Source organism: Pteropus vampyrus, unplaced genomic scaffold (genome assembly GCF_000151845.1).
Source record: "Pteropus vampyrus isolate Shadow unplaced genomic scaffold, Pvam_2.0 Scaffold23, whole genome shotgun sequence".
Taxonomy (NCBI): Eukaryota; Metazoa; Chordata; class Mammalia; order Chiroptera; family Pteropodidae; genus Pteropus; species Pteropus vampyrus.
This window is the reverse complement of record NW_011888804.1, coordinates 632,608-646,325: the sequence shown is the minus strand read 5'-3', so window position 1 is coordinate 646,325 and position 13,718 is coordinate 632,608. Positions and strand designations below refer to the sequence as shown.

The 13,718-nt window shown below is 58.4% G+C and overlaps 1 protein-coding gene across 1 annotated transcript in view; it reads right to left on the bottom strand.

Moving 5' to 3' along the window:
• Positions 1–1,303: 1,303 nt before the first annotated feature.
• VPS37B (VPS37B, ESCRT-I subunit) overlaps positions 1,304–13,718 on the bottom strand; it is a 24,379-nt gene continuing 11,964 nt past the window's right edge. Inside the window, exons 2-4 of the mRNA XM_011355730.2 lie at positions 5,140–5,311; positions 3,903–3,985; positions 1,304–3,225 (exon numbers count right to left, since the gene is read on the bottom strand). Coding sequence (XP_011354032.1) covers positions 2,770–3,225; positions 3,903–3,985; positions 5,140–5,311 — 711 coding nt within the window. The 3' untranslated portion in view covers positions 1,304–2,769. The remainder of the gene's footprint in view (positions 3,226–3,902; positions 3,986–5,139; positions 5,312–13,718) is intronic.

The window sequence follows — 13,718 nt, the reverse complement described above, 5'->3', positions numbered from 1 at the left end:
TTCTTGGGAAGGGATGACCATTGACTCGAGAATCCTGTTTCTGAGCTTGTTGGCAGTGACCCCACCTCCTGGCTGGGCTGGACTTCACTCTCCGGGCCCCGCGGAGTCAAGTTCATTAGAACACCTGACAGGTGTCCCAGTCCGAGAGCACAGCTGGCGTGCACCCGCCCACTTCCTCCACGAGCGCCACCCCCGCCCAGGTCAGCAGCATGTGGGACTCCCACTGTGTGGCCTAGGCTCCCGGGAGGAGGAAGTGGGGCTGCCTCCCCGCAGCTGGCTGAGGTACAGGGGGTCACACCGGTCTCTGAGTGGGAGGGTGCTTAGAGGGAGCCCCATCTGTCCCGATTAGTAGGGAATTCGCTTCAGAAAACATTGTAAAGTGTGTGTAGAGTCTCCAGCACACACGCAGCAGTGGACAGCGGTGTGCGTTGGCCACCCTGAGCTTCATCTGACCTAACGTCCTCAGTGGGCAAACCTTTGAGACCTCAAATGAGAAGCCTGGGGTCAGGTACTGTCCCTCCCTGGATTGTCTCGTGAGCAAAGGGGCGCAGAGGGGACCAGACAAGTTCCCTCCATGGGGTCAGACTACAGGCCTGGCTGTGAGCTTCCTAATAGCCACTGGGAAAATGAACTGTCAGATGCGTCTCTTTTTTAAAAATAAGCAAGCTGATTTCTCAGGAATAGCTTCCTCGTCGTAGGAAAACTGCGGCACTGTCTCCCACCCACGCTCACAGCACAGGGACGTGCAGGGAGCGGCCGCCCATTTAGCGTGACGGGAGCTTGCTCAGGGCTGCTCCATGCTCCTTGTGTTCCCAAGTGAGCAAAGTCCCTCCTGGCATCATGGCCCCAAGGCCCAGCTCACAGGGTGGGTAGTGCGGGTCCCACGGCGAGGGGCACTAGACACTTCCTTCCTAGCCTGAGGGGTCCCCCGACACACCTGTGGGCAAGTCCCCAGAGCGACCACCACTGAATTCTATCGTTTGAAACAAGCAGAGAATGGAGTTTCCATCAGCTGTGCGGCATGGGGCGGTGACCTTGTGGACAGAAGCCAGGGAGGGACTGAGGCCGATGAGGCAGCTTCGACCCGACACGTGAGGAGCGTGCTGCTTTGTGCCCTCGCCTGATGTTTGAGACAGAAACCACAGCAGGACAGAAGGCTCTGCTCTCAGGGACAGGGACCCTGGACGAGGCAGGCTCTTCGGCCCTCTTGGGTGGCTTTTATCAATGGACACCAGTCAGCTTCACTGATACTCCAGAACCAAACAAACATCACCAATGTCCCCAGATAAATGACACACAAGACTGTTAATAATTCTATCTATTGAAAAGGGTCCTACAACTTTACAACCACAGCTCAGACGTAGCCCGGGAGAGATGGTGAGGCCACCTGGGAGCCTGTTCACTCAGCACTGAGCTCACACGTTTGGCTGCGGCCCACGTGGGTGACAGAGGTATTGGTGTGGGTGGCACTGCTCCCAAGATTCATAGGCAGGCCCACCTGATTGGTGTGGCAGTAAATCATCCTATACAGCTTTGTGTTCTTTAAAAATGATCATGACAGTCGAGTTCAAGTCCAGGAGAAGTGTATGGACTGAGTACAAAGGTTGAGCCCTGCCCTGATTCCGTCACCATGGCAACGGGCCAGGTGCTCCACGATCAAGCACACGGGCCTTGTGAACAGGTGGTGGTGACACCCTCAGGACTTTAGTACTCACGGCACCTGTAGATAAGAACCCAGAGGGCAGAAAGAACATCCTGGTTTGCTGGTACCCTCTAGTCCCGTGGGGCGAGCGCCCTCCAACCTAGCTGAACCACTACTGGAGTCCCTGTCCCACCGCCCGGACCCCGAGGCCCGGCCAGAGGCAGAGCATCAGCTAAGAGGGGCCCGGTTTGCGGCGGGCGGGCTGTTCTCGCACCTGCAACACAAGGAGCACAGACAAGCCCGTCCGGGACATGGGACAGACGCTGGGGCAGCAGCAGCTGGTGGTGGCCATCCCATGGCCTGGGGGCCTGCAGGGGAGCCCTGGCCGGCACCGGACGAGGCTAAGGCACACACGGCCTGCAGGTTGCAGGTGGGTCTGTGCACCACTGGTGCGTTCACGTCGGCTGCGTTTCGATCCACTCAAAATGTATGTGCGTTTATAAAGGGTCCCTGAATGTGCTTAGGTCAAAAAGTTCTGTTCCCCAATATAAAACAGGAAAATTACGTAGTAAAAATATCAGGGTATTTCTTCATAGAAACCCTCGAGGCTGCTGGGGCAAGAAACAGGAGGGCCAGGCTGTGGTCGCTGTGCAAAGTCCAGCTCGCACCGCCCACGGGCCCGGTCCCCGGGCGTGGCAGTGGGCCCAGTGCAAACCCTGCGTGTGGCTTCGAAGGACCCAGGTCTGGGGGAGGAGCAAGGAACTATGGGACTAGGTAAGCACCTTCGGGCTGGCCCACCGGCGACCCTTACCAGGGGCTGTGGTGGACAGCGGGCAGGACACACAACTGTCTTGAAAGAAACGAGCCATGCTCATTAAATACGGCTGAGGGGGGACTGCGCTCTGACTGAGGATGGGCGAGGCTTTCCCCCCGAACTCATGCGTCACCAACATGACAAGACAGAAACCACACGGAGGATGCACGCCGGCACGGGGTGCCAGGGCCCTGCGCCTACTCGCTGCTGACAGCGCGAGCAGTGGGCACGCCTGGGCCTCGCGGTGTCCCGCGCCCACGTGAGCCCGGCCGGTGGCAGGCAGACGGAGTGTCCCAGCACGGACGAGGGCGGCTCACTGCAGGATGAAGCCGGGCTGGTGAGGCAGCCGCGGCGGGGGCCTCTGGGGCAGGGCTGGCGGGTACGGCGACACCAACTGCGCGGAGAAGCCCTGCTGGGGGGAGAGGCCCACGTGGGGCGGCAGCGGAGGGCACGGTGGTCGCGGGTACGGGGAGGCGAACGGCGTGGCTAAGCGTCCTGCAGGCACTGGAGGCGGGATGCGCCGAGGCGCGACCGAGGGCGGCCCACTGGCCTCCGGGACGGGGTAGGGCAGCGGGGCGGCGGGCAGCGGCTCGGCCACCCTGGGCGGCAGAGGGCCTGGGGCCTGCGGGAGTCTCTGCCCCTTCAGCACCATCTCCTGCAGCTTCTCGATCTTGACCCTTCGCATGTGGGCCAGTGTCCGCTGGCTCTGATACACGTCGATGAAGGAGTCTAACGGAAGCTGCCCCTCGAGAAACTTCTCCGCCATGTTCTGAAACAAGCAGGTTACGGGACAGGTCGGCCGGGGAAGGAAGCCCCGTTCACGGCCAGCACGGCGAGGCCTCAGCCAGCTTCCTTCCGTCTCCCGTCCCCTCTCTGCCCGCCACCGGCGCCACACCGCCGACCCGGGACCCCGGCTGACCTCGGCGGGAGCCCCGACCTGCCAGGAGTGACCAGGGGGAGGCGGGCTGCTGCTATCTGCACCCCCCCAAACCGCAGAGGGATGGGCGGCACCGCGGCACTGTGCCCAGCTCCGCCCTCGTCATGCCGGCGGGAGCCCACCTTCCCACCCTTCCACCGGCTGCACCCTGACACGGGGTCAGCGGGCCCCCACCTGGACCCCCACCCGGGCCCGACATTCATCGTACCAGAGTCAAATCAGACCCCCTGCTGCCAGCCAAGTGGCTACCACTGCACCATCCTCAACCCTGGCTCATGTCCCTATCGCCCGGGGACGCTCAGGCCTCGCGTGCTGGGCTGGCCGCGTCCCACAGGCTCCGCCCCACCAGCCGACTCTGAGCAGCCGGCAGCTGAGCAGGGCGTGTGTTCACAGTGCAGCGTGCACCCCTCGGCGGTGGACCAGGCTCCCTGCGGCTCCTGTGCAGCCCGCACACCCAGGAGGCGCCACCTCCCGCCCGCGGGAGGCCCTGGGGCCTTGGCCGGCTTTACCTCTGTGTCTTCTTCAATCTTGGCTCCTTCTGCCTGAAGAAGTGCTAACAGGGTCTCCAAGGACGCGTTGCTGGACTGCTTATCTGGAAGGAGGAGGGGCGGCGTGAGGAGGGGCGCCCTGCAGGGCCCTGCCCTCCACAAGGACATGCTCCCCAAGCCTCCCCATTTCCCCCTCAGAGCATTTTAACTACAAAGGCAATAGGATCACACCCACTGAGAGCCCACTTTCCAGACCATGAAGCCCAGGAGAGGGACCACTACACGTGACAGGTGCTGGGGGCAGACACAGGCCGCAGAGCACCAGTGTCCCCATCTGCCCCGGAGCTCTGACTGAAGATGTGACAGGAATACCGTAATCATGTCTTCGTAGTCCCTTCGTATCTGAGGAGTTACTGACAAAGTGCGCACACCTGTGGGACCTGACCTTTTACAGAGCATGAATCCCAAGCGCCCGGGTCAGCATCTGGGCTGTGCAAAGGGCTCCTGCCCCCGCCCCCCAGGGTCCTGCAGGCGCTGAAGGCCACAGTCAGCCGCGAGGCGATGCTCCCTGCGGCACCCACCAGCGGTCCCCGTCCTTCACCGCTGTGCAGCAGGCCACCGTGTAAGGGCCACGCCGTACCCATCGGCCCACAGGGGACATTCAGACTGCTGCCGAGTTCAGCAGTCACAACTAAGCGACGACGAACGTCCCATCTCCTGCCCGGGACGTGCCCCGGCGTGCACGCTTGTCACTTCAGGAGGCGCTGCCAGACCACTTCCCCGGGGCGGCCTAACTGGCCTCCACCAGCGGGGCGGGGGGGGGGGCTCCCCTTCCTGCATTCTGGCTGGCTGTGTTCTAGCACACTGTCACCGATGTCCTGGAGGCAGTGAGGGGGTTTAGGTGTCCCATGTCACCAAGAAGCTCAGGGCAGGGGATGGTTTTTAACCTCTTCATCTAAGTCTCCTCGAAAGCTACCCACAGCACTCAGGACTCAGCCACGCTCCACTCTAACTTCATAATGGCTGCGAATTACAGTGTGACATTAAAATAAAATGTTCCGTTAACTTTGAAGGCCTTACCGCACAGGATACACCCTTTGTTGGATATCACAATTCAGAAAACTGCCTTTTTTCTATACTGTTTGGAGAAGGTGGAATTTCACTTAAAGTGGTTGAGTCTCTTCTAAATTGGTGACACACTTTACAGTGTGTCCTTCCCTCCACTCTTTACTCTGGAAAGATGGCCTTAAAACGTTACCTAATTTGGTCGTCTTTAGCTGACAGGCTTCGAAGAGCACCTGCAGCTCCTGGTACTTCTGGGTCAGACGCGCTTTCAGAGCGTCCAGCTGCGGCTGGTACCGGAGGTTCCCCTCTGCCAGGCTCCGGTTGCTGGCGAGCGTCATCTCTTTGTTAAGCTGGACATTCTGTGTCTGCAAGGAACATACAGGATAACGAGAGCTTGAGTGTGCTGGTGCCCGGGCAAGTGCCCGGAGACCCCCACGCCCAGGGGCCACCCATCGGCTTCTATCAGCTGAGTCCCCCAGCCGTGACACCGGCCCGAGTTCACGTGTGGACACTGCTTTGCGCTCTTCCAGAGCGAAGCCACTTCCTTTCCAACGCGTCTGCAGGATGGGCTTTGTCTGTGACTCGTTCGCTTCAGTGGCTGTGCTGTGACCGGAATTCCTTACTGCTGCCACTGTGTGCTCGTGAGAGTGACAGCCGTGAAGATTGGGGGCTACAGCCTTTCAGAGTGAGCTTCTGCTGCTCTAGGGAAAGTTAAAGAGCCACCTGTGCCGGAGACCAGTTGGCGTGACATCAACTCGGGCTCAACAGTCAGGCTTCGAGATCGAACACGGAAGCCTGGGAGACGGGCTGCTGCGGTCCGTGCGCACGGAGCCTGTTCTCTCCCACGCCCGCCCCCGCTCTTCCTGGTCTGCTGGGAGGCCGCCCAGCTCCCGGCCACCCCACGTCCATGAGCCTGAGCCGAAGCTGGGGGAGGGGACTCTGCCCCACGGGGGTTTCACTCTATCTTTCCAGCAGTGACAGGTTATTTGGAAGGTCGAGAAGCCCACCCGCCTGAATCTCAGGGGTGAGGGAGGAAATGGAAAGTCTGAGAAAAAAGTTAAGGAACACCTAATAAAACTCAGGCAGAAGAACACTTGCGTAAAAAGGCGAAAACACAGACTCCGTCACAGCGTGCTCCGGTTCCCTTTCCACTCGGGGCCGACGGGCCTCCTCCACCGCGGCCTGCCCGGGGCGACACTCGGCGGCACGTGACCCCATTACTTATCCGTGCTTCTCCTGTCTTCTTCAACCCCGTGCCGGTCATCTCGTGCTCCCCCTAATACCTTCCGCCACCCCACCCAGTCTGTTTTCGCTGTTACTTCCTCCCTCCTGACCGGGGAGAGATTCTTGCCTCCCTCCCCTGCAGCCCTCCCCCAGAGCCATACCTGCCGGCGGCTCGTGCCCAGCTCCCAGCACACGCACACACGCACATGCAAATGCACGCGCACACACGCACACACATATGTGCACACACACACACACGTACGTAGGATAGCGAAGTGGACAAAGATGAAGCCCCAACACCCAGCAGACACACAATCTCCCACAGACGAGCTGGGCCCAGGGACCTGAAGAGCAAGCTCAGCTTAAACCAGTGTTTAGATGGAGAATTTAGATTAACAGAGAAAATGAAGCCTTTAGCTCAGGGGTCCTCAACCCCTGGGCCACGGACCGGTACCAGTCTGTGGCCTGTTAGGAACTGGGCCACATGGCAGGTGAGCAGGCGGGCAGCAAAGCTTCAACGGTATCTGCAGCTGCTCCCCAGCACTAGCATCACCGCCTCGGCCCCACCTCAGACCATCAGACATTAGATTCCCATAGGAGCACCGGTCCCTGGGGCCACAAAGCTTGGGGACTGCTGTCTAGCTCAACACCAGGAAATGGGTGCAGGAGAACACACTTGTCTCTTGCTGATGCTGCAGCTGCACGGAGATTCAGGGGCTGGAAAGGCCTGGGCGGGGGCGCCCCCGACGGCAGGCCCACCCTGCGCACCGTGTCCCCAGTTGTGCAGAAGTGTCTTTTCTTCCACTGCTGAGCCATTTCAAAGAACGGACAGAAGCAAACCACCGCACAGCCACTCTGCAAACAGCTCGGCCATCTCTCTTAACACTAAACGTGCAAACACAGGCCCAGGGGCTGCACTCCCAGCCACGTGTCCCAGAGGAACGAAGGCCATTCCCGGAAACCCCGTCACAGCCGTGCTCCAGTTCCCTTTCCACTCGGGGCCGACGGGCCTCCCCGTGTGAGGGCTCCGAAGGGCCCAGACGGGAAGCAACCCCGCTGTCCTGCAGGTGATGCTGGGACGAAGCGTGCCACCTCCGCGCCGTGGGACGCTACTCAGCCGTAAAAGAGGACCCGCCGTTCCCTCACAGCAACGTGGATGAAGCCCCAGGGACATAGGCCGAGTGGAAAGAGGCAATGCGAAGGGTCACATGCTCTCTGACTCCGTGTACACGACGTTCTCAAGGGGACAGTGACAGAAATGGAGATAGGGCAGAGACGCGGCTCTAAGCGGACAACGTGAGGGATGCTCCTGGGGACGCACTGTCCTGCTGTCCCCTGTCCTGAGCCTAGCAGTGTCACTGTCCTGCGGTGAATTCTGCAGGATGTCGCCTTCAAGGGACACCGGGAGAAGGCGCTCAGGGCCTGCCACTTCTCGCGGCTGCTTGTGGGTCTGCGGCTGTCTCGGCGTGGGAAGTTTCACTGCAAACTATGCCCTGGTGAGCTCTTCCTCTCTCCGGTCTCATCCGATGGCTGAGCAGGGGGCAGGTGTTCAAGGCCACAGTCGGCCCTGGCCACTGCCGACTCCACCTCTGTTTAATAAACATTTACTGAGCAGCCATCGCCTGCCAGGCCCTCGGTCAGGCTGCGAACTGAGGGACAGGAGCATTCTGACCCTCAAACTCGGCGTCAGCGGGAGTGGAGGCAGCACGCCCTGACCTGAGGCCCAGGTGACCGGTCCCCACGGGCCCCGCCCCGGCAGCCCTGACAGCAAGCCGAGCTCCCCACTCCACAGGCCTCTGGCTCTGTCTGACGGACGGGCCGCAGCCTCACGCCTCGGCCCCAAGCCCCTGACCAGTGTCAGCCAGCGGCCACCCTGTCCCAGCACCGCTCCCCTCCTGAGCTGATGGCAATCGGTGAGCGTGCGACTTGTCTTCCTGTGAACTGTCTCCCTCACTGGACTACGAACGACACGCGATCCCTCGTCGTCCCTGGCAGGCCAAGCACCCCTCACGTCAGCCACTCAGTGAGGATCTGCTGAGTGAGTCAGAGCCCCACCCACTCCCCAAAAAGGCCGAGTCTGGCAAGTAAGGTGGGCAACGAAACGTAAACGTGGAGGAAAAGTGTTTCTCAAGCAATAAACGCCCCAAGTCCTGACACAACCGGCAGCTCCGTATGAAAGTCCTTCGAGGCCCAGCCGGGGGAGGGGGGGCCTCACACCGCATCTCGGGGTAATTCCGGAAGCTGATTCCCCCCGAAGTCTTAAGCAAAGGCAGCACTGTGGGCCCCCCAGGTGACCAGTGCAGAGGCGCCCAGTGACAGGCAGTCCCAGCCTGCTGCCAGGTGTCACTGCACGGCAGACGACGCGGGACCCGCGTGAAGGGTGGTACCGACGAAGTTCCCAAAGCCCAGACAGCCCCACTGCGGCCCGGCTCTCCGGGGTACCAGGCCCTCCCCAGATGACTGACGTACACCAAGCGTCACTGCTTCACGGTTTCACCGCGAAGAAATCACGTCTACAAATAAATCTCACGGTCACAGCGTCTGAGGTCGAAGTCAGGCTCCTCCACGTGAGAAAGTCCCGGGGGAGGGCAACACGAGGGAGCGCGGGGGGCAGTCGGAAGGCCGTCCGTTTGCACAGGACACAGACACCAAGTCAAGGTCTCCCGCCAGCCGGAGGCCAAAAAACTCCAGCTGACAACCGTTAAGCTGGCTGTAATTTTTTATGTCCTTTGGGCAGGAAGATGTTTTCACATTGAAATAAGTCAGTAAATTCTAAGTGGCCACTCGGCACAGCCAGAGCACTCTCCCGGTGGACAGTGGCCCAGGACAACGTCCAGGACAGGGGTGCTGAGGTGGGGAGGGGCGTCGGAAGCACCTGATAAAGCTCTTCCGCCCCCACTGCCCCAGGGCACCCCTCAGATGCGCATTAGATGCAGAGAAACACTCTCCTGCAAGTACCCCCCGCCCCCCCCCACCGCCTGTTCCAGGCGAGGAGGAGGGGGACCAAACAGCCAGCCCTGTTCTGTCATTTGCACAGCAGAGGTGGGTGGTGGGGTGGGCCTGGGGCCTCTCCATGGGGACAGGCACAGCACACTCAGCAAGGCCCCGGAGGCAGCCACTCCGGGCAACGCTGCAGACTCTCCCCCTCCTTAGACCGAGTCCAGCCTCAATGCTGGTGACAAATCTCTACAGGGAACCTGAGGCTGCGTGCAGAGGCCACCGTAACTCAGTGGCCACAAGAGCCAGCAGATACTTGAAACTGAAAACGAGGTCACCAGTCCCTTGATGGCTCTCACGATCCTTTTTCTTAACCGTAGAGAAATCTCTTCAGGAAATAATCTCTCTGTGGTAAGGAAACATTTTTATCCACGTGCTCAGTTTCACTTCAGTTTCCCTTTCTGCTCATAATCAAAGAAAAACGAGGCGCACGGCAGCGGCATGTACGGTCGGGCCCCCGTGTACAGCGGTTTCCGCCCATTTGTCCGTCCGTGAGCGGCGCTGCCTGGAAGGACGGCCACCCGAGCCAACGACGGCCACCTCGGGACGGTGTGACCTACTTTCGTCTCTACGTGTGCATGGCTTGACTCATCACAACAAGCATGTACAAATTTACAGAAAAGAGTCATTTTTTAATTAAAAAACAACAAAAAAGCCTGTTTGGGAGTAAAGTCTGAAGGCAGAGGCTCTAAGCTGCCTTGTTTCAGAAGAGGAAACGGTGTTTTCTACACACTTGTCCAGGCGGAAATGTGGAGACCCCTTTATGTCTTTGGGTGCTTGCATCAATACGTGATGTCCTCGTAAAATGCACCTCCCTCAAAGGCACCTGTCGTTATTTCTTGACTTCCCTGGGTTGGGGGAGTACGGTAGAAAATAAAGTTGGAAAAAAAAAAAAAAACAACAAAAAAAACATATAAACTCCTCTCTGAGCAAGACACGTAGTGATTACAAATGAGACGCTCGGAGACAGGCCAAGAGAGGCCGGGTCGGAGCTGTGGGTTTGCAGTGGGGTTTTCCAAACTGGATTCTCCTACAACGTGAAATTCTGATCCGAGCTGGCTGGTCCGGGTCCCTCGCCATAACTGTCCACATGTCCAAGGTAAACCCTCCCCTGGAGAATACTCAGGTCCCTTCCTCCCCCCGTGCACTACAATGTAACCCTCAACCCAGGAAATGATGTTATCGAGCAATTAGTGAATTTCAACAAATAAGCAGAAATTGCTGCTCGTGCTGGAAGTCCTTTAAACGTTCAAAGTCCAGAAGGTTCTCAGAATCTGGTTGCGGTACGTAAGATGCAGATGCAGGTGCACCTGCCCACCTGCCCCGCCGCCAACCTGCCCCGCCGCCCATCTGCCCCGCCACCCACACAAAGCCCGCAGTCTCGCTCATGCGCTCAGCATGGCTTGGCTGAGGCGTCACGCATGCCATCCATTTAGAGTGTTCAGCCCGGCGGTGTTCCATGTGCCCCCAGAGCACCCCCCTGCTGCTACACGATGTGTGGTGTCGTCTGCTGTGTCTCTCAGTCATTTGTTTATTCATTCATCCAAAAAAAGGGTTTTCTGAGGCACCAGGTGCTGGCTCTGACAGAGCGGCATTGGGGACGAATGTGAACGAGGTGGTCCCACCTCACCGAGGATGCGACGACTGCAGGCAAAGTAAACTAAATCGCCCGTGTCACGACGGAGTTTTAACTCTCCCGGGAGTGACAGGCGCTTACAGTGGGATGAATGGTGGCCTCCGAAGGACGTGTCCACATGCTTATCCCTGGAAGCCGGGAATGTCCCCTTGTTCGGAAAAACGGTCTTTGTGGAGGTGATCGAGTTAAGGGTCTGGGGACGAGATCTTCCAGGACCCTCAAGTGGCCCTGAATCCAATGACAAGTGTCCTTCTAAGAGACACCCAGAGAAAAGCAAGACACGGAGCGAAGACGAAGGCAGCGACTGGGGTGCGGGGGCCGCGAGCCGAGCACGCGGCAGGCGCCAGAGGGAGCCGAGGCCACGACCGCAGACCTCTGCCCTCCAGAGCAGAGAGAATAAACGTCCGTGGTCATGTCAGGGCAGCCCCAGGCGGTGCTGGAACCTTCCGTCTGTCTGCATCCTCTCTGTGCCCCAGGGGACAACTGGCTGGTCCACACCCACCACTTCAACAGGCCCCGTCTCTTCCGGTCCCCGCTGGATTCAGCAGTGGGACTGAGGGTGGGAGGAGAATGAAATGGGGGGCTTTCTGGGGCCCCGCCCCACGGGGGTCGCGATGGGTGGCCAGGCCCCTCCCTCTCTCGCTTCTCTGCACTCTGCTCCGTCCCTTGGGCCTGGAGGTGAGAAGTGAACGACTGTGGCCAGCCCTGCACGCGCCCTGGGGCTCCGCACCCGCGTCTCTTTATAAGGAGAGTCTTCGTCACCCACCTGTCAAGCCCGCACCCCAGCCGAGGGCCCTGCCTTGCCAGAGCCTCACCCGTGTGACCGGAACGGCTTTCCCAGTGCACTGAAGCGACGCGTGAGCTCACGCCCACCCCGAGAGGACTGTGCCTTATTCATTCCCGACGCCCAGAACCGGCGCGGCGCACGGGCCGACGCGGGCACACCGCCAGACGCCTGCTCGGCCTCGTCTGCAGAAATCGGGGCTGCTGCGGCCTTCGGCCACCGTCGGCTGTTAATGTCTGGCTAAGCTGTTGTGAGGATCGGCTTAAGTGTTACCGCGGATTTTCGACAGCAGCGTCAAAGATCAATGCTTATTGTTACAATCAGCCAGCTGCTGACTGGGAGACTGTGCTCCCCTACTTCACAGGGGTGGTGACGGTTTGGAAGTGAAACGTAACAGAAAGAATTAAGTTATGACCGTGACGCCCTAAAGCGAAACTACCCCTTACTGCGGAGAACATCAGACCCACGGCACACACGTGGAGACACCCGGGCGTAGGCTGGCTTCCCACGCCCCTCCGTCGTCAGCGATTCAGCCCACCCCCCTCGGAAAGCTCACCGGAGCAGGAGAGTAACGTCATGGTCATGATGGTCCTGAAGCCACTAGAATTCACACATCTTTTAAAAAGCCACGAACTTCGGGACCTTAACTATAGCTCGTGACAGCCACAGCATGCTCCAACACAGAGGAGCATCCATCCGCCAACCCATCCATCCTCGGAACATGCATGAAGCCCTCTGGGGAGACGACAGCCAGAACACAGCACGTCCTCACGGCCGTCCACGAGGACAGGCCCCGTGAGCCCGCGGGGGCGTCGCTCGCTCCGCGCTGCAGACAGGCGGCCCCGAGCACAGACTGCAGTTGCTCCTCAAATAAAAGGCTCGAGAAGGAAAAAGGGGAAAGAAATCAAACAGATGTGCATGTAAAGACTCAGGTAAGACGAGTCCCTGGTGGCGACGGGGAGCTTCACTCCCGTGGGCGCCGCACGCATCTCAGCAGGATTCGCAGGCATTTATTGAGCGCTTACTGCACGCGTGGCATCTGCCAGCTTCGTACTATTCGTGCATTGTCTCCATTTCGTCCTCCCAGTGAGGGTGAGACAAACTTGTCCCCATTCACTCAGGAAAGAGGAAAAGGTCTTAGGGAGGTTTGAGAGACCACTAAAGTCACAAGTGCCAGTGACTCCAGAGCTATGATATTAAGGACGAGGATTTTTTGTCTCCAAGTATTTTCTGCACGACTGTGCCGTGAATTACGCCGTAAAAGCTACTGTAGCTACTATTACTACCCAGAATCTAGTCTGCTGTCATTTTCTCTGTTTCAGAGTTCCAATAATCATCTCAACTTCATTTATTTCCCTTTTTACTGAGGATACTTTCAAACGCGAAGCAAAAGGAAGTGAGAAGTGTAATGAACCTGTGTGTCCTGCTGGCAGGTGACCGCCTGTGCCGCGTCTACACTCCACACTTTAAAAAAGAAAAGTGTCTTAAAGCAAATCTCAAGCACCATATCACTTCACCCTTAAAAACTTTACCATGTGTCTTTAATGGGTAAAAACTATACTGCTAACTGCAATGCCCTAATCACACTTACTAAAATTAACGATAATTCTTTAGTTTTATTTTCTGCGTCTGTGGGTTTGAATGCTATAATAACGATCTTTCTGCCTCATCTGTGTGCGTGTCTGAAAGTCTACACAGGAAAAGCAGGATAAATGCCTGACTCCGCCCACCTCTCCTCTCTTCAACCAACTTCCAGAAGATTGAGTGGATGCTCAAGCAACCTCGAAAAATGACCGACAGGGTTTTGGGGCGACATCACTATTTAAGTAATGGGTTTTTACTTTTTATGTGTTTCAATCAGTTGCAGTCGCTGACCTTTCTGATGCTCAATGTGTCCAGGGCCCGTAGGGGACACTCTAGCGGGGTCTGAGGCTGACAAACCCCAGCGGTTGGACAGCTGCCCGGCTCGCTGGTGAAACGAGACGCCCCAGCCCCATAAGCACAGCGCTGCCCCGACCTGGCCTGGCCCTTTCCTTCAGGTGGGACATTCATTCTGATTGTGATACCTTCCTCTTCCGATAAAATTAAATTGGAAGTTATTAAAACACAAAGAGGAAGAATGGAACAAATC